Source organism: Myiozetetes cayanensis, unplaced genomic scaffold (assembly GCF_022539395.1).
Source record: "Myiozetetes cayanensis isolate MyiCay16 unplaced genomic scaffold, myiCay2020 scf20-37, whole genome shotgun sequence".
NCBI classification, from domain to species: domain Eukaryota; kingdom Metazoa; phylum Chordata; class Aves; order Passeriformes; family Tyrannidae; genus Myiozetetes; species Myiozetetes cayanensis.
In genome coordinates, this window is record NW_026087412.1 from 3528191 (window position 1) to 3548102 (window position 19912).

A 19912-nucleotide genomic window follows, 5' to 3' on the forward strand; every position below is an offset into this window, starting at 1 on the left:
CCCCACCCCACATCCTGTGTGGTGATTGCTATTTCTGAACCCAAAGTGCACCTGAGGTAAAGGTTCCAGCAACCAACCCCTGGTACAGAAGGAAAAATCGAAATTGCCAGTAGTGTCGGGAAAACAGTAGAACCAAAGGAAGGAGAGTCTTTAACAACTCAGGCAGACATCAGGGCAGAGTTTATGGTCTGAGACCCGGTTGTGTAATGATCTCAGCTCACTTGCACACGCATCTTTTCCTTTGCTTGCGGCTATTTAAAACCGTGTTAGAACCTTTATGGGGTGTTTGTGTGCGTAACAAATACATCTCTCGGTGCAACACCAGTTTAGAAATCTCACTAACGGGGAAGATGAACTAGCGATTCTGCAACGGAACAAATGTTTGGCATGAAATTAGCCATTTACATGGCAAAATAAGAGCCATTGTGCCCACTGGACTTGAACACAGCTTTTGGCTGATCGTGCTGTGCACACTACCCAGCAGTTCTGTTCTTGAATGTGCTTCACCCCCCAAGGACAGACACATGGCTCCTAAACTGGGATCTCTGGAGCTAATGGGAGGAGGAGGCATGGGCTGTTGCTGGAACTAAAAGCTTTGGCTCGTGGCAGAGGGAGCTTTTACAGTGCCCTTGCACTTGGTACTGTGGTTTCATGAACAAAAGCTCCCACCCAGACCTAAGAGAGCTTCTATCTGACCACTGTCCAGTGAGTGTTCCAGTGTAGGACTTGGGCCTCTTTGCCACAAGAGACTCAGCTCTGAGGAAATGGCTCAGCTTTGGTGCGTGGTTTTTCATCTGTGTGCGGGTTCAAGGAAAGGCCTTCAGCCTGTCATTTGGTCACTCAGGCATGGTGAATTTGGGGAGGCAGGTTGAGCATATGGCAGCACCTCCCATGACTGGTGGGCTGCTCATGTGGAGGAGGAGAAGCGGGACTGGCGCCAAGTCCTTCAGCCTCGTAACGTCTTGATTTTGTAGCTGGAGTCCTGAAAACTTTGGGCATAGATCCAAAGGGAGAGCTGAGCATCGTATTCCCACAAATTTTAAAAGTCAGGTGTCCAAAATAATTTGCATATTTGGGCTTTGGGCCTCCTAAACTTGCCATACCGTGTTTCTTCCTCTCTGCAACCCAATGCAGTGGAGTTAGGGAGTGATGCCTGATGTGAGCTAACACTGGAGAGCATCTGCTGCTGCTCACAGGCTGGAACAGTCCCCACCACAGTGTTTGTAATGTTGTGGAGCCGATGGTGTGTTCACAAGCGAGGAGGGGACAATTTATACCCACTTCTATTGTGTCCAGGGGGACCATATGTTTCCTGTTCCACTCATCAGATGCCAGAGAGGACTGCTGGTGACTTTTCACCGCCCACGAGGCTTAGCAGCTTTGTAAAGCCACAGTTCGCAGACAGAGGAGCTGCTTGGTCCCTGCCCTGTTTCGGTGTCTGTGGTGGTGTGTTTGGAGTCAGACATTTGGAGTTACATGTGCTGCCTCTGTTGAAAACCCTCAGAGAGCTGGTTCATGTAGAAAAGGAGATTTAGGTCAAGAGTGTTGCGTATCACCATGGTGAAGACTAAATCACATTGGTGCTTCAGTTGTTGATGTTGGTGCGCTTTCAGTGGACATCGTCATAGAAGAAGTGTCTGCCTCAGTTTTCTGCTGCTGAGATAGTAACACTCCTTGGATCTTGTCTTAAGGGAGGACAGGAGGTGTTTGGCCAAGGTGGAGAGTGTCCATTTCTGATGGAAAGAGGGAAATGTGAATTTCTTTGTTTATTCAGCACCTACTTGTTGAGCACGAGGTTTGTGATGGAGTGGGCAGGAGTGGACAGTGGCAGCACACAGCCCCTCCTGTAGGCTCCTTCACCTCCTCATTTAGAGCATCTTCACAAAGAAATGACACCAAAGCTCTCCCAAACCCACCCAAAACCCCCAAACCCCCATTCTGTGATGTAACGCTCTTCCCACCCGCTTTGACCACAGATACGGACTCGGAGGAGGAGGGATCCCTGAGGGACGAGTGGCCAGCACAGCCCCCGTCCGCGCCCAAACCACGACCGCCCGGTCTGTACAGCACGACGGCCCGGAAGGGCGGCCGGGCGGGTGGCGGCCCCAAGGCGGCCCCGCGCAGTGCGGCGGCCGGGCGACCGCTGAAGCCGAAGGCGGCGGCGGGGCGGAAGCAGCCCTTCTGCCTGCTGCTGCGGGAAACCGAGGCGGGATCTTCCTTCAGCGACTCCTCGGAGGACTCGTTCGATCAAGGTTATTAGTTTATAGCAAACGCACCCCCAAACGCACCCCCTGCCGTGGCCGTGTGGGAGCGGGGCGGGGGCGAGGCAGTGAGGGGCCTGTGGGCCGGGGTCAGCCATTTTGATGGTCGGAGCCAGGGCGGCCATCTTTGTCCTTGGCAGCGTAGCCTGCTTTATCACCCCACGGTTATTTTTTATCCTTTTTGTACCTGTATCATTGTGATATTTTTACTGGCTGGCTCTTTTAGAGCTTTTATACCGACTGGGTTTTAGTGTCCACCTCTCCCTGCTTTCCTGTTCCCTTCCTCCCTTCAGTTTTACCCTCACTTCCTTCCTTGCTGCCACCACCACCATTATATTATTATTATTATTATTACTATTATTATTATTTTTATTCTTATTATTTTATTTTGGCATGAGCCTTGTCAAGGTTTGAAAGGGTTTTTTTAAATTACTTTCCTTTTCCCCTCCCCCTTTTTTTTACTCCCCCTTTGTCTTCCCTCACCCCTTTTCTTTTTTTTACCCCCTGTTTTTTCCTCCCCCTTTGTCTTTTTCCCCCCACTTTTTTCTTTCTTTTTCTCCCCTGTTTTTTTGCTTTATTTTTTTAATACCGGGATACTGTTGTGTGGCCGTGTGACTTGATGTTTGTACTGCAATTTGGTATACCAAGCTTTATTAAACATACCGAGTTCATTTTTAACTAAACCTGTGTACCTTGTCTCTCTTGCTGTGTCTCTTATCAGGCGATTAGGTTGCCGCTTCACTCCATCCTGCTCTGCATCCCCCTCCTGCTCCCACTCCCCATCAGTAGAACTGGAATTAACCTAGTCTGGGGTACTCTCTATTATTCAAATATCCCTGCTGCCTTTGTCCAGATAAAGCCTAGGCTTCCCCTCCCCTTCCCCCCAACCCTTTTAATTTAATTTTTATTTTGTTCACCCATTTTTGGTTTTATCTTTTTCAGTTTGTTTCCTGATAGACTCTCTCGAGACAGGCAGATAAAACATGGAGGAACTTGCTCCTTGCTGCTGCAGGGGGGGCCTGGGTGTATTTACCAATCAGATTATTTTTTTTTTTAACTTTTTAAAACCTATACGTTGAGTTTTTGTGTCTCTTTTTGGGTGGTAAATTTTTTTTTCAGATGCCCAGACGTAACCCACGGTGTTCAAGGATGTGGCAATTACTGCATTAAATTTGACTCTGCAGTTTCCCTCCTTCACCCTCACCCCAGTTTTTTTTCTTGCAGCTTTTTTTTTTTTTTTTGTCAGCCTGTCATTAGTACTTCAGTGGGAAAAGAGATTACTTGAGACTTTTCCTCCAGAGACACAAGGGGTTTCTGTTTTAGAGCGCACTCATTAAATAATAATCATGGGGAAAGGTCATTTTAATGAGCCCTCAGCTCCCAAAAGAAAGTAGCTCGGCTGGGCTGAATGCTAAGCAAGAGCATCCCCAGTTGTTATCATCTAAGTTACATGGCAGAGCTGGATGTAGCTCAGCAAAAGCCTTTTAGTGTTTCACACTGCTCAGGGCTGTTAATTGAAAATGGGTCTGGATAGTTTGTCTTTTGTTTTGGTTCGGTGTTTTTTTTTTTTTTTTTTTTCTTTTCTGAGTTTTTTTGATGTTAATTTCCTTCGTGCACCTGTTTGGTTTTTCTTCCCTCCGAACCCAATCTCCAAATAAAGATAATTTAAGCTAAAAAATATATATATAAAAAAAGATCAAACTCGACAGAGAGATACAGAACATTGATTTGGTTTGATGTGGCTCTGGGCTGGACCCACCAGTGCATTTCAAAGAAAACCCAAAAAAGAGAAATATAAGTTTAAAAAAAAAAAAAATTGTTCCTCAGAGAACTCGAAAAGTTGTGGGGATAGTGAATTTTATGTAAGGCTGAGATTGCCACATTTCCATGAAGAGTCTGCGTTAACTTCCATTCTTCCCTTCCCTGTTCCTTCCTGCATCTTTTCTTTGTTTGTTTTGCTGCTGTTGGAAATTTTGAGGATATCAATCCCATTTAGTTGCCAAGTTCTTGGGGTTTTTTTGGGTTTGCCTTTTGGTTTTGCTCCAGGTAAGCAGAGAGGTAACTTGTCCCTTTGCTTATTTTTCAAGTAACCTGTCTGCTTTATTATTAAAAAAAAAAAAAAAAAAAGAAATTGAAAATCCCAGTTTTATGGGATGAAATCTGGGGAAGGGAGGGGATATGGGAGGAGGTTGGGGAATCTGGAACAAATGGGAAAACACATCATAAATCCCTCTGGGGTGTCATTTAATGGTGGGGAAACCAAAGATGCAAAACCCCCTGGGGTGGGAGGTGGGCATGGAGGGGGAGGCAGGGAGGGATTATTGGTTACAATTCGGGATTTTTGGTTTTTGTTTTTTGTGTTTTTTTGCAAATGACTTTTTCTTTTGGGTTTTTTTTTTGGGGAGTTGTTCTTTGTCAGAAGCATTTCTTGAAGGGATATTTGGGTAATAGGGTTTCTAATGGCTTTCCCTGAATACTAAACCGATTAATAACCTCAGCTTTTCTAGAAGTGCTCGCTTTCTCCTTGCAGCTGCTTGACCAACCCTTTCACCCCTGCCCCTATCCATGATGCTTTGAATGTCTGTGTCGGTCTCTTGCATTTGCTCTCACGCTGCACTAAAGAAGCAAAGTGGTTGGCTGGTTGTAGGGCAGACACTTCTCAGCGAGGGTCACTAGCCATGAACCTGAACCTTGACCATTGTTATGTAGGTAGGCAAAATAACTTTTCTTTATGTCATCTGTCAGCCTGAGACGTTTCGATGTTGCCTCCATGAATAATGACACGTAGCTCTTTGCATTCTCTTGGTTATTTTAGTTTCGAAGATGATCGCTGTCCGCTTTTTGACTTTCCTCTGTCCATGAAGAGTCTTGCATGGAAGGGTTTGCTTGTGTGCATGTGACTGAGGACTCCAGAAATGCTCTTCTGTTTGCAGAAGTTCTTGTTGAGAAGCCCTTAGCCCAGCCAAGGGAAGGGTTTGCAGATAGGTCCAAGATGCAAAGGCTCTGCTGCAGCCCTTGGGGGTTTCTGAGCCGTGGTGCAGACTGTGTCACCACCAGGGACATTGCCTGGCCATGGCCCTGCCAGAATCTGTGTCAGAGGTAGGATTAGCTGCAGGAAGACCTGTTTTATTTCATCTGGTTGGAGATGGAGGAGGTGGGGACACGCTGCTTTCCTACAGACCAAACATCACGTTACCGTGAGAGGCAAAGCTTGTGCTTTTTAATCCAGTGACCTTGGAGAGAAAACTGCAAATGTGGGCTAAAACCACCTGGGTCTTTGAAAACTATCAGGACAGGTAATTCCTTGAGCTTTCTGAAACCAAAGACCCATATGTCCTTCTCTTCCATACTCTGTTTTCATTAAGAATTTAGTAACTTCTTCCCTGCTCTCCTTTCCCCAGCTTAGACAATGATTTCACCCCGATGGAAAACAAAGCAGTGAGGGATAACCAGTTCCCTGCACAGTCATTCCCATGTGATAGTTGTAATATTTTTTTCTTTTTTTTTTTTTTTCCCTTTAAATAAGCACTTCTGGAGTCAACAGCACAGCACATATGGGGGGAGGGGAATCTTTCAATTATGAGAATTGGCTTATTTGAGAAAAAAAAAAGGTACATTCTCAAATTGGACATTCAAAAATAAGTAACCTTCAGAATTTGGACAGATCACAGAAATCAGATGTCAATGACCCAGTAGCTGTCTAAAGTCTGCCTGTACTTAGCCTGCTTTGTATGCTGTAGGCCTGCTTGGTGTTTTGAGAAAATCATGCTATTTATTTTTACAATGTGAAATGACTCTTTTAAGTCTGTGTTTTTACTCCTTCCCTTCCCCAGCCTTTCCTCTCCACACCCCCCTCAAGCCATCTTGTTACATACATCAGTCTCTAAATACCAAATTGCTTAACCAATTTCTGTTCATCCTTAACAAATCTGCATTTTTACTGCTCTCCTTCAGTAACATGCCACGGCAGCTTAGCTGTTAAAATCAATGAGAAAACTTAGTATTTTTAACTGAGTTTGGGGTTTAATTTAATGCAGGTAAAAAAAATAAATTAAAAAAAAATCTTTGGCTCCGTTTTATCTGACATCAGTAGCATTTAAATATTAATTTATTGTTTGTTTTGGCTGTGGAGTTGTATGTACACGTGTGGTTGCGTGTGTGGGTATATACACACATATACATGCTCTTAAAAATGTCAATTAGAAAAGATATTTTTAACTTTGAGTATTTTTTTCCCTTACCCTCGCTCACTGTCAACAGAATTACTGTTGAAGGAAAAAATGATTTTTTTAAACATATTTTTATCCCGCTGCAAGTTTTCAGGAGGAAAAAAAAATAAAATTGAGGCTTCAGTTGTGTAAAGGCATCTGTGCATAGTTAATTTTAAACCCACACATAGTTTGGGTACAGTAGGAGTAAAACTCCTGCTTTCCATTAAATACAGGCTCTCCAAGGAGCTGTGCAGATGGCCAGAGAGCACCAGCAGCTTATTTACCACCATGACCAGAAGTTGGGGACTTAGTTTAGAAGCGTGTGGGTTTGGAGCAGAGCCCCAAATGCCTTCTTTTTGTTTCATTTGCTGCTTTTTGTCCCTCGGAAAACCAGAAAGAAGCGGAGCAGGGGCTGTTGCTGTGCATGCAGAGTGGGGTTAGCAAGATCTGTCCTCGCCGTGAGAGACGGAGGAGGACGGATCTGTGCTGAGAACGTGTTAAAATGGGGTTAAAATTGCATCTCCTGCAGATAAAAATATAAGTGTTGTGGTAAAAATGCTGACAAGGGACTGTCTTCAGTTGCCTTTCCATGGTGGGGTGCCGTGTGTGTGAGGGAGGTCGGAATAACCGCCAGGGAATTTACTGTGTAGTGTGTTTTCTGTAGGGTGAGTAAGAGCCACTTTCATCCTGGCTTTTAAATGCATTTTACCTGAGTGCATTTGAAATACCTGGAGCTGCTGGGCACCCTTATGCCCTTGCACATGCAGCCTTGAAGTGCTGAAGTGGTGCTGCTGGCTGAGCCAGGGGGGCTGGACTGGCCACCGAGGGATTTTCCTGCAAACTTTCCCCCTCTTTTTTGCCTGTTTTCCTTCCCAGCTGCTCAGCGAGCCACTCTATCCTCAACCAGCTGTCTAAGTCTGGCATTAGAGGCTGTACAGGTTGATTTTTTAATTTTTTTTTCTGTTTTTACCAAAAATCGCAGAATTTCAGAGCCAAATGGGATGTGTGGAGAGTCTCTCACTACCCCATGGTGTGTCACTGAACTCAGACATGGTTTTGCTGCTTCTCAGGCAGGTGGTTTCCACATCTCAGAGTAGCCAAGTTCATCTGAATTCGTTTTCTTTTTGGCAAAGCATGGTAGGAAAGCAGCAGTTGTACCCCCTTTTCTGGTAGGGGAAGGAATCTGATCCCAATTTGCTGCAGAATTTTTTAAATTTTTTTTACCAGTGACTTTTATGCAAGGGCTTTTTAATGCTTTTTTAAGCAGGACTGTGGATTTTTTGGTGTTTTCTGCAGGTTTAGCAGCGTTTTTACATCTCAGGGAACCAGCCTGAGCAACTGAAATTGGGAAGGGATTTTTATGCAGTTAAAAATTAGCATTCTGTGGCTATCTGATGTATGCTGCAGAGATAAGCTGTCCTTGTTAAAAAAAAGCCAAAAAGCAAGAAAAAAAGCAGCCCATTACCTCAGTTGATAAAATACAAGGATGAGAACATTGTTTTCTGATATTCCTGTTCTTTCTAATATCATGGAAAAATAACACTTGTGTTATTGTATTTTTTTTTTCCTGAACAGCCAAGTGTTGAGGACGTTTTTATCTATCCCAGAGGGCATATGTGAAAAGAAAAGGATTTTCATGTTCATTCCAGCTCATTTTGAAGGGATCTGGTTTCTCATTTGGCTGGATTTTAGAGGCAGGGATAGTGGCTGGTAGGAGCTGGGGAGTGGGCTCAGAGCAGGGCTCCTGCTAGTGGTGGAAATTTTCCAGTAGCCTCAATGATCCTACTTAAGCCCTCAATTTCAGGAGAAATGAAATATCTTTTCCAGACCCACTTTTTCCTGTTAAATATATAAATATATATAAATAGATATATGTGTGCTCATATGTGTGTGTATAAGTATGTGTGTGGTATAGTGCATTTGTGTAGTGACTTGCTCACCAGCAGTAACTGGACGAGATGCTGTTAAAATTAATTGCTTTGTGAGCTGCTGACAGACTCTTGGGAAGTGCTGTAAGGAAGGGAGAGGTGCCACTCTCGGAGCATCTCCCCCCAAAATACCTGCTGTACATGCAGCACAGAGGAAACCCCCAGCCCACTGCTGTGCGAGTGTCAGCCGAGGCAGCGAGGTTGATTTCTCTGCCAGAATTAGATTTTGGCTGTGGGCAGCTCTTCCTGCCTGTGCTGAGCCGGGCTTCCCTAGGCTGAGCTGTAGAAAGGGAAATGAAAGGCACAGAGAGTTTTGAGGCAGAGTGTTCAAACACTCCTCCTTGTCTCCAACACTGCCTACACTTTCCTCCCTTATGCATTCCAAATCCATTGCTTTCAAGTTATTATTTCTCTCCCCCCTCTCTCTGCATTTTTGCCTCCTGCCCCTTCTCCTCTCTCTGTCCCCCTTGCCTCCCGCCATGGCACAGGCTGCTCTCTGGTATTCCCCTTCCCTGCTGATCTCTGATTCTGATTACGTTAATGGATTTCATTATGGAGGAAGCGCTGGTGGGCGGGAGGGGAATCCCACAGCTCCCAGGTTGGGATTTTCAAAGGAATTAAGCTTTTAATTCCTCCTGAAAGCTGCAGGGAAGGGGTGCGTGGCATCCTTTTCAAATCTGCCAACACCCTGCTCTTCCCTCCCCCGCCCTGAGTGGGTCCTCTTTGCCGTACCCTGTATTGCTGTGTCCTTCCAGGGTGGTGGCAGGCAGGTGGCACCGGCTCTGTGGCCGCAAGGACACGTGTGTGTCCATGGCCAGTGTCTTCTGGCTCAGTCCTGGGTGGCTCAGTGCTACTTAGGTGAGCACAGAGCAGCAGGAGAGTCGTGGCTCGGTTTGGGAATGTGGGTGATGCGCAACTCCGTGAGATTTGTAACGGGCTCCCTCTTTTCTGCGTGCCAGATTCGAGCTCGGAGGAGGAGGAGGAGGACGACGAGGAGGAAGAGGAGGAGGCAGAGGACTATGGCACGGACGGCACAGACAGGCTGTCATCGCCTGCCCTCGATGAGAGCGGCCTGGGCCTTCTGGCCAGGTTTGCTGCCAGCGCCTTGCCCAGCCCCATCGTGCCCCCTCCGCTTTCCATCGTCCAGCTGGAGGCCAAGCAGAAGGCGAAGAAGAAGGAGGAGCGGCAGAGCCTGATGGGTGAGTTGCGTGGCTTGGGTTGGTGCCACGGGGCCAAGGTGGAAGGTTTGGGGGGCCCCAGCTGTGCTGCAGCAGAGCAGGTTGTTAACCCAGACTCTGAGTTGCCCTTTGTTTTGCTTTGACTGCTTGGTCCTGATGCTGAAGGTGGGGAAAACGGCCTGGCAGGAAAACAAGAACCAGGTTTAGCAGCTGCAGGTGTGGCTTCCCTAGGGACAGTTGCTTGTGGATTTGTCAACTTCTTCTTTTCCTACCTAGAAAATCCTCAAAGGCAAGCAGTGGGATGCTGCATCCCCCTGGACAAAGTGCAGAAGGCAATGAAGTGCTGTTACATTTTAGGGAAGGAAGCATGTGCTAAATGCAGCTGATCTTGGATACCCAAGAGAAGCAGAGACACTCAAACAGAAGAAAAAACTCTTTCAGTCACCCCATCCCATCAGCTTCCTTACAGAAACCAGCCAACAAGACCTGAAACAAGCGTTCCTTCCTCTGCTCATGTGTTTGCAGTGCCAGACCCTGGGTTTCTGTCCTGTCTCTGTCTCAGTTTCAACGTGCTGGGAGTTTCATTTCTTCCCCTCCCCATGCCCTGCTGCACAAGTGCCCATTGGTGACATTGTTCCCGGTCAGACAGATCTATATGGGTTCCATTTATAAATTCGCTATTAATATTTATTAAGTGATAATGGAATTTATAGCATACTTCAGAATGGAAAATTATGTCCTCCTCGGGAGCCTGGCTTGTTTTAGCACTGTTTCCATGCTATATTAGGCTTTTGCCAAGTTGTTCCAACAGCCTCTGTTAAGAATTTATTGTCTTGTAACCTGCCCTCCTTGAAACTGGAAGCATCTCGAAATTACCTCATGTGGTAGTGAGAGAGGAGGAGTGTTTTAATTTCCAGTGGGTTTTTTATTTTGAGCTTTGCCAGCTTTGGTTTTGACAGGCTGGCTCTTTTCCTGTTCATGCTGGGGCTGTCTCAGGGAAAGAGGTTTGCTTAGAAGATGAGAGCAGGTTCCTACAGACTGAGTTTACCCAGGAAAGTGGGTTTGGGAGAGAAGGACTGAGAGAAGGTGCTGTCCTTGCTTGTGCCATGTACATTTTCATTTTCCCACATGAATGTCGTTTGCCTGCCTCCTGCCCATGGGTGTGTAGGTGCTGCCTCAGTTTCCCTTCTGCCCCTGGAAACATGATTTTGCTTTCCTTTATGGGGTTCAGGGGAACACACTGAAGGTGGGGAACATCTTGGCATTACTGCAGTATTTGAGGCCCCTGGGTACTGCTGTGCCCGTGGGGCTGAGCAGAGGCCAACGTGAGGGGATTTCCATTTGCCACAGACAAAAGATCATTTACCTCTCTTGACTTTAAGGTGATTACTTGAGCCAGTAAAAAGATCTGTGGTGTCTGTTGGCCAATGGGAAAAAATAAACTTGAAATATGGGTTTATTCCATTTGTTAAAAGAGATTGTTCTCCTGAAACAAAGGTGAAACTGGAGAGGACTCCCACTGGGAGGGGTGGGAGGCTCAGCTTGTGGGATTCGTGCTTGGCTTCAGTGGAGCAGCTCCTTTTTGAGGATGGGCACAAGTTAGAGTATCTGTTCTAGTAAGAGCTTTCCAGCAGGGTTTTGACTGTGGGACAAAGGAGAAAATGGAAGCAGGCAACATGCTGAACCATGCTGGACTCTTCTTTGGAGCAGGGAAGACTTTACTTCCAGGGAAATCAGTGTTTTATGGGGCAGAAATTCAGATCTGAGGGGATGTGGGGAATTGGAAAGGGGAACAAGCAAGGACTCTGTTGAACAGGCACAGCATCTCTTAATGGGAGCCCAAAAGCTTCCAGCAGGATGTGTCCTCTCTTGGCTCAGCCAGGGCTTTGACTGATGGTTAAATCCTTTGCACCTAGGGACAGAGTTTGAGTACACCGACTCGGAGAGTGAGATCAAGATCAGGAAGAAGTCGCCTTCAGGGCTGCTGCGGGGAAAGAAGGGACCACTGGACTCAAGCAGCATCCCACCAAGCCAGGCCCCCAGCAGCCTCGACTCCGGATCTGGGAGCGCTGACAAAGCCAAGCTTGGGGCTGAGAAAGGCCGCAAACTGAAGAAATTCAAATCCCCCAAGGACTTGAGCTTTGAGTTTGGGCTGGAGGCCAGCGACGATGACCTGTGGAACCGGCGCCGGAGCGAGCGGATCTTCCTCCACGATGCCACCACGTCCTCGGCCATGCTGACGTCTGCGGCCCCTGCCAGCTCCACCCCTGTCTCCAAACCTGGGCGCTGTGGCAAGGGGGCACCCATGAGCCCCAAAAAGGAGGGCAGCAAGGGGAAGGAGAGAAAGGAGCTAAGCAAGGTGAGGAATGTGCTGGCAAAATGGGTGTGGGACCCTTGGGTGAGAGTGAGGGTGTGGGGAGGGCAGTTAACTGCACTAGGGCAGAGAAGAGTTGAGTCCTGTCTCAGCAGCTGTTTGGCTGCCCCTTGTCACCCCTGCCAGCCCCACATACACCTAGAGGATCTGTCAGACTTGGATCTGACTTGCAGGGAGTAAAAACCTGTTGTGTCACACCCTCCATGTCCCAAATCCAACCTGTTTAGGTTGGCCAGAGTGAACAGTCCTCCCACTCTCCCCATGACTTTATTCACTTGCTGAGCTGTGTCCCCTGTGCTGGCCTTTAAGGGTGTTCACCTTTTATCTTGTGACTTCTGGGGGCTGTCCCTGGCTGGGAGTGGCAGTGATCCCTGGGTTCCTGGATCTTCATCTCACTTGAAAGCTCAGCTCCCTCTGGCTCCCATTCAGAGAGTGTTCTGGAGCAGTGCTGATGGGAAGAGTTAGACAAGTTAATTGTGACATGAGACCAATTGGGATCTCCTTGGAACTCTTCAGAGGAAGATTCGATGGTCAGGATTTGCTCTCCAGGGTAAATGAAAAGCTCTTCCCAAAGTGTGTGAAGCCAGAAAACAGAGATGGGACATGTGATGTGATCAGTGAACTAACTGGTGGCTGAACATCATACTACCTATGCACAGCCTGCTTTGCTCCACCTTTCTCCTCTCCCTGGTCCCAGATCTTTATCAATTCTCTCTTAACTGATGGAAGTGTTTTCTTTTTATTTTTAGCAACGGAAGAAGGGGAAGGAAACACCCTGCTGCTCCTCCTCCTCCTCCATGTCTCCTCCTGGCATCCCTAGCTCCCCATCTGATGTTCGTGTCAGCCTGGCAAATGCCCTGGGCTCCACCAAGAAGAGCAAAGCCAAAGTGAAAGCCAAGGAGGTGAAAAAAGAGGTGAGGGACTGGTTCCAGTGTGGGTGAGCTGGAGGGTGGCTGGCAGAGCCCTGCTCTTTCCTGAGCTGTTGCATTGTGAGGGAGGGAAAACAGATGCGCAGGTTTTGCTGGGTGTGTTACAGGCAAAAGGCTGGTTTGAGAAGCCTAAAATCCAAGGCAGGCTCTCAGGTAGTACCTGCTGCTACCATCTGGCGTTCGTTCGCCTTCATCCCCCAAATTAGCGAGCAGGCAGGATTTTCTCTCAGGCTGCCACAGGGTGGAGGGAGAGCTTTCACGGAGAGCTTTCACGGATAGCCAGGATCAAGGAGATGGTGATGGAGTTGCCTTGCTCAGCACTGTGTCACAGCTGGTTTCTGCTTCTCTGCTGTAGCCTGTCATCTCCCATAACACACATTGCTTCATCTTCTCACACCATTTCTGAGTGTAACACTTAAGGTCTGCGTGTAACAGCAAGAAACAGATCGTAGAGATTTGAGGGGAAATAGGAACAGTGCCTGGTACCTGTTCACCTAAGGCAGAGGGGTCGGGAACACTGTGCAGAGATGGTGAATGCAGAGCAAAGCTGCAGCTGTCTGCTCCACAGCATCTCTCCTAACCTCCAGGAATGAGCATGTGGGGAATTTTGGTCAGCTGTCAGTGGTGCTTGGGGATAAACCCTGCAAAAATCTTGGGTTCACCCAGCTCTCTGGGTGATTAACATTGTTGAGGATGGAGACGAGTTTGTCCCGATACCCTCAGTTTATTTGTTGCTGGAGGAAGGTGAGATGGGATCAGACTGTTGCCTGTGCTGCTGATGTGCTGATGTACTGCTTGCTCTCCTGCAGAACCGAGGGAAAGGAGGAGCTGTCAGCAAGCTCATGGAGAGCATGGCAGCAGAGGAGGATTTTGAACCCAACCAAGACAGCAGCTTCTCAGAGGACGAGAACATCCCACTGAGCATGTTGGTCGAGCGACCACCCACACCAGGTGAGGGCAGGAGGGGCTGGGGGCTGATTGTACAGGTAGAGGGGATGGGCAGCTTTCTCAGGGCTGCTCAGAGGAGGACTGTGCTGCTTTCACGTGTTCCTCATCCAAAGATATGAGTCCTTGGCGTGGAGATACCACTTTTTCAGTCACTTCAGTTAAAAGCAAGCTTTGTCAGAGTGGCCCACCCTGACATGTAGTTGAAGCCCAGTCTCCAAGTTGCCCTATTTTTATTTATTGGTATGTTGTTATTACTAATGGGGGGGATTTATCATTTATTATTAATTTTGTGTTACCTCTGCCAGGAGCTAACCAGAGAGACAGAGAGCCCTTTCTGCTTACTGGCCTTTTTCCTAGGGGAGGGTGATGCTGTGAGTGTGATGCAGCTCCCTTTGCTGTCCCTTTTCCATGTATGGTGCTCTCTAATCCCCATCTTGCTCCAACACCTCACAGCTCCTCGCTCCTGCATCATTGACAAGGATGAGCTGAAAGATGGTCTGCGTGTCCTCATCCCCATGGATGACAAGCTGCTCTATGCTGGGCATGTCAAGACGGTGCATTCACCTGACATGTGAGTTGAGGGACTGCTGTATCCACCTGGGATTTGCTGGACAAAGCTGCTGCAGGGATCCATTTGGGGGTTGTGTAGAACTGGCTGCCCATAGACTGACAGAGTCTGGCAGGGAGGGAGGGAAGGAGAGTTCACTCTGGTGTATCAGCGCTGAGGAAAATCCACTTAACCTCTCGTTAAATGCCCTGAGCTAAACTGGTGGTGGGGCTCAGAGGGAGCTGTTACTGGTTGGGGTGGTGTGTCCCACGCGCTGTGTCTGACTGGGCCTGTGTGTTTCAGATACCGTGTGGTGGTGGAAGGCGAGAGGGGAAACCGTCCCCACATTTACTGCCTGGAGCAGCTCTTGCAGGAAGCGGTATGTGAGGCCAGAGAGTGCCTGACCTTGGTGCCTGAGCCCTGTTTTGGGTTGGAGCAGGCAAGCTGGAAACCTCCTCCTTCCCTTCCCCAGCTGGAGCTGCAGGGATGCCCTGCTCCTACCTCTGGGGCCAGTGTGGGCAGAGCTCCCCTTGGTCTGCTTGCTGCCCCATGGCCAAACTCCCCCTTTGGCATTGGGCACTGCTGCTCTATTCCAGCAGGGATAGTCCTTCACCCTGCTCTGTGAGCAGACAGGAGGCTTCCCAGCAGGGAGACTGTCCCTTGCCTTCTCCAGAGCTGCTTTGCTCCATGCCAAGTGTGGTGGGATGGTCTGTGCTGGTGCAGGGAATGTCAATAATTGCCTTTCTCTTGTCCTGAGCAGATCATCGATGTGAAACCCCCTTCAGTGCGGTTCCTGCCCGAGGGCACGAGGATTGCAGCCTACTGGAGCCAGCAGTACCGCTGCCTCTACCCAGGGACAGTTGTCCGAGGTAAGGCCATGTGGTGAACCCAGGATGTCTCGGTCCTGTGTGTCCTGAGGGATGTCAGGCTTGTCTGGAGAAGGCCTGAGCTCTGCTATGAGTGTCCTGGAGGTCAGAGCCTGGGCCATTCCTCTCCTCCAGATCATGCCCAGTTTATCCATGATGCTGATTTAGTGACATCCTGTTGGTTCAGGAAGAGATCTGAGCAATTTAGGAGCTTAAAAATATCAGGGAAATTCAATACATTTTAGAAAGTCAGAATTGACTCCAGGCACCAATGATTTCTGAGGTTGTGGAGGTTTCCAAGTGACCTGGACACTCACAGCTTCGCTTCTGATGCATCAACTCCTGCCATTAAAAAGCCAGTGAATGCTCTGGGCAATTCTATCATGGCTGGTCTTGCTTTTGGGCCCTTGGTCACCCTGCATGTGTGCAAGGGAAGAATTACTTGTGAGTTATAGACCAGTAATGCTGATGCAAGAAGAGAGGGTGGGAACACAACTTATTGCTCTTGGAGAAGGTGAAATAGCAACAGTTTGTGATTGCTGAGAGTAGTTACAAATTGCAGGTAAAAAAAAAAAGGAGATACTGCAATGAAAACAGGGAAGTGAATTTCTGCAAGAACAGAAGGAAATAGTGGAAGGAGGTGGAGAGTCAAACTGGAATGGTTGTTATGTTCTGGAGGAGTGCTGCTGCCTGGGGAATTTCGCACTGGGTGTGCTGGTTTAGTATTATCAGGGACTTTTCCATTGCAGAGTGAGCCTTCTGTGCCCTCCCTGCACAGCCTAGCAAAGGATGCTTTGGAGCTACTGCAGGATCCCTGTCTTTCTCCCGTCCCCACTTGCCTTACAAGGGATTTGTACTCTAGTGTTTGTTCCTAATCCCACTTTCTGCTCCCCCATCCCACAGGAACCCTGGATCTGGAGGAGGATGGTGATCTTATCACAGTAGAGTTTGATGACGGGGACACGGGACGCATCCCACTGTCTCACATCCGGCTTCTCCCGCCTGACTACAAGATCCAGTGTGAGTTTTGCCATTCAGTTTTTTGCAAGGTACTTCCCACTGTGAAATGTAGGGAGTTTCAGGCCAGTTGCCTCTCAGATTTTGGGAGTAGTTCACAGACTTTCAGTCACAAAGATTGGACCATCAATTACGGACACACAGAGCTGGGGTGGGATATAACCCACCGGGAAAAAGGCCTAGTCCCTATTGCAGAATCAGCTGGGATACTTTCCCTGAATCACATCTCTGTTTTATGTGTTGTTTGACTGTATTTGACCATCACTTTGACCTGTTGCAGGTGCTGAACCTTCCCCTGCCCTTTTGGTGCCCAGCACCAAGCGCCGTAGCCGTAAATCCAGCAAAGACACTGGAGAAGGAAAAGAAGGAGCTGCACTGGGGTCAGAGGAGCCTGTGTCAAAGGGCAAAGGGCGAGGGAGAAAGCCAAGCGTCAAGGCAAAAGCTGGTAGGTTGTCACCACTGCCAGACCTGGAGTGTAGGGAATCCTTGCACAGTTCCTACTGCTCTCCCCAAATTAGAGCAGGAGATCTGCAGTTTGAGACCCCTGAAGTTGAAGCAGCATCTCTGGGCATTACCCATCAGCTGCTCATGGGCACTGGCATCAGACCAGGCTGCTCAGTGAGCAGTGAGTTCCTGTGTCCCTTTGGGGTACCTGAGCAGGCAGGAACAAGCCACATTTGGCCAGAGGCGGGTCAGCACTGGCATCTGGTTGAGTCTGAGCTAATAAAGCCCATCTGGGTGGATAAAATTGTGTGTTTGTGTTTCCTCCCTTGTGCAGAAGAGGCTGCCTTGCCCGAAGAGAAGGATCAGGGTGAGTCCTCACCCGTTACCTCCTCGGTCCCAGAGAAGCCAACCTGCTTGGGCAAGCCAAGCATGAAGGGGTCAAGAAAATCGCAACCACTGCCGACTGGAGGCTCTCCTGCTCCCACGGAGGAGAAGCGGTCAAAAACCAGTAAAATGAAGATCTCCACTAAACTGCACAGCCCTCCCCAGCCCACTTACCAGCCTGCTGTGTTTGGCAGCATCCTTGGCACAGAACCCTACAGTGACCTCCCGGGAACACTGGCGGCCTTCGGCTCCAGTGAGGCTTCGGGGTCGAAAGCCAAGGCCAAGAAAGGGCGGCCCACAGAAGAGACACAGGAGTTTGGCACCATGGTCAAGGCTCAGAGGAAGCATGACAGTGAAATCCTGATCAAGCTGGACCACGAGGGCGTGATGTCTCCAAAGACAAAGAAGATGAAGGAGGCGATGAGGATGCTGGAGGACTCAAACCTGGCCAGTCGCAGAGAAGGGAAGAGTCTCCTGGGGCTGGGCTATTCCGCTGCAGTGAGCGTGGAGGGCAAGCAGAAATCTTCCCGAGCCAAAGTGACTGAGGGAGACCCTTCTCCTGCCAGCTTTGGAGGAAAGTTTGATGGCTCAGTGGAGAACCTCACTGCCTCCAAGGACCAGGAAGAAAAGGCAGCAGCTCCAGCAGCAGTGGAAGAGTCTGAGAGCAACAGCAGCGACAGCAGCTCGGAGTCAGAGGGAGAAGAGGAGGCTGAGAAGAACCGAGGGGAAGCCCAGGACAGCAGTTCAGCCAGCTCAAGAGCATCCACCCCTCTCTCTTCCTCCAACTCCTCCTCCTCTTCCTCTTCTAGCAGCAGCTCCTCTTCATCTTCTTCTTCCTCCTCTTCCTCCACCTCATCAACCTCTTCTTCATCGAGTTCCAGCTCTTCTTCCTCCTCCACTACGGACGAAGACTCCTCCTGCAGCTCTGACGACGAAGTAGCCGAGGCCCAGCCGAGCTCCTCGGTGCAGCAAACCCTGCCGCCCAAGCAAACCAAGCAGGCAGGGAAATCCCGCGCGTCCTCCCACCCGCAGAGCCAGAAGCAGCCGGCGCAGCAGCCGGTGCCGCAGCCGGCGCCGCCGCAGAGCGGCAACAAGAGCAGGCCCAAGAAGCGCGAGGGCATCCACCTGCCCACCACCAAGGAGCTGGCCAAGCGCCAGCGCCTGCCGTCCGTGGAGAACAGGCCCAAGATCGCCGCTTTCCTCCCCGCACGGCAGCTGTGGAAGTGGTTCGGGAAGCCCACGCAGGTAAACGGAGCCTCTCCCGCTGCTCCGTAGTGCTCAGCGGTGGCCTTTGCCTTCTGGTGCCTCTTACCCTTCCCCTTCTCCTGGGGTGGTGAAACTGCTGTCGTGGTGTGTCCTCAGCCAAGGTCTCCATTTCGCAGGAGATTGGGGTTGGCCTTGGCTGTGTCTGGGGGAGCCATCCTGCATGGCGTGTCCCTCTACCCCAATTCCTGTGGGAACACTGGGGCTCTGCCAACACCACAGGGGTGTGTGTGGGACAGGGCAAGCAGCTGTGGTTGGGGGAAAGCTGGGTGGTCCCTGGCTGCTCACCTGCGCAATCCTCTCTGGGCAGAGACGTGGAATGAAAGGGAAGGCCAGGAAGCTGTTCTACAAGGCCATCGTCCGGGGCAAGGAGATAATCCGCATCGGAGACTGCGCCGTTTTCCTCTCCGCCGGCCGCCCCAACCTGCCCTACATTGGCCGGATCCAGAGCATGTGGGAGTCCTGGGGGAACAACATGGTGGTCCGGGTAAAATGGTTCTATCATCCAGAAGAAACCAACCCTGGGAAGAAACTCAACGAAGGCAAGGTAGGCCGGTCTCCTTTGCTGAGAGGGCTGCAAAGCTCCTTGCTCCCTTTTGTTTCCAAGGATGAGGAAAACACCCCAGGCCCAGTTTCTTACTGATACCCTGGTGGGGGTGGCCCCATCCTTTCATGCTGTGGGGGCTACCTGAGGCTGTGAGCGAGCTTGGTGTTTGCCCCTTGAACAGCGGAGCAGTGGGTTTTATCCTAATAGGAAATAAAGACTTTTGTGTTGGTGCAAAAAGAATGTCAAGAGCCAGATCAAGTCTTTACAGTATAATAGGGACTGGCCTGGTGCTCAGAAACACTGTATTTTGCACACGTGGGCTTTGTTTATAACAGGCTCTTAGGATTTATTCCCAGTGGCTCTGGGTGGGGGTTGAAGTTCCAAAGGCACATGAGGTGGGCAGGAGGTGCTGGGCATGGAAAAACAACTAATTCACCTGCTTTTCATTTCTGTTTCCTCTTTCCTTCTTGGGCACAGCGCTGGGATCAGAAATCAGGCAGGAGTCTGTCCACAGCTTTGCAGGCATCCAACCAGAGGAAGGACTTTATGGAGGTTGGTGTGGCTGGGGGAAGGCTGGGAGGGAATGCTGGGCACCCTGTAACAAATGCTGCTGGGGAAGTGTCCCCAAACTTCTCTGGCTCTTGCTCTTTGCCTCAGCTGAGTCTGCAGCGTCCAGGACTTGGGATGGTGTTTTCTGGGAGGGTAGGAGTAGCTGCAGGTGCTGGGTGTGGAGAGGAACAGTGGGCTGGTATCCAGCACCCATCTTTGCATGTGCCTCCTTGAAGTGAGGATGACAAACTCCTGGCCTTCATGTTCCCCTGTACGTGTGCTTGGCAGCCACAGCATTCCCCTTGATGGGAGCTGAATAAAAGCCAGGACTCGGGCTCAGGGAGGTGGATGGATTGTGTCCAGGCTGCCCATAGGCCGGTGCAGATTCCCAGTGTCCCTCCCTGGGCTGGTTGTCGGGATGAGTGGGAAGTTCTTGAGTGTGAGCAGAGCCCTGTCCTGTTGTGAT

The 19912-nt window shown here is 49.5% G+C and overlaps 1 protein-coding gene across 1 annotated transcript in view; it reads left to right on the top strand.

Annotated features, from left to right (window-relative positions):
• Nucleotides 1–19912, top strand: part of TNRC18 (trinucleotide repeat containing 18) — a 55125-nt gene that overhangs the window by 32849 nt on the left and 2364 nt on the right. The window contains 13 exon segments of the mRNA XM_050317544.1: nt 1977–2252; nt 9360–9599; nt 11495–11937; nt 12702–12866; nt 13691–13832; nt 14283–14400; nt 14680–14755; nt 15137–15245; nt 16146–16262; nt 16540–16704; nt 17038–18332; nt 18661–18897; nt 19375–19449. Of these exon segments, the coding sequence (XP_050173501.1) occupies nt 1977–2252; nt 9360–9599; nt 11495–11937; nt 12702–12866; nt 13691–13832; nt 14283–14400; nt 14680–14755; nt 15137–15245; nt 16146–16262; nt 16540–16704; nt 17038–18332; nt 18661–18897; nt 19375–19449 (3458 nt within the window).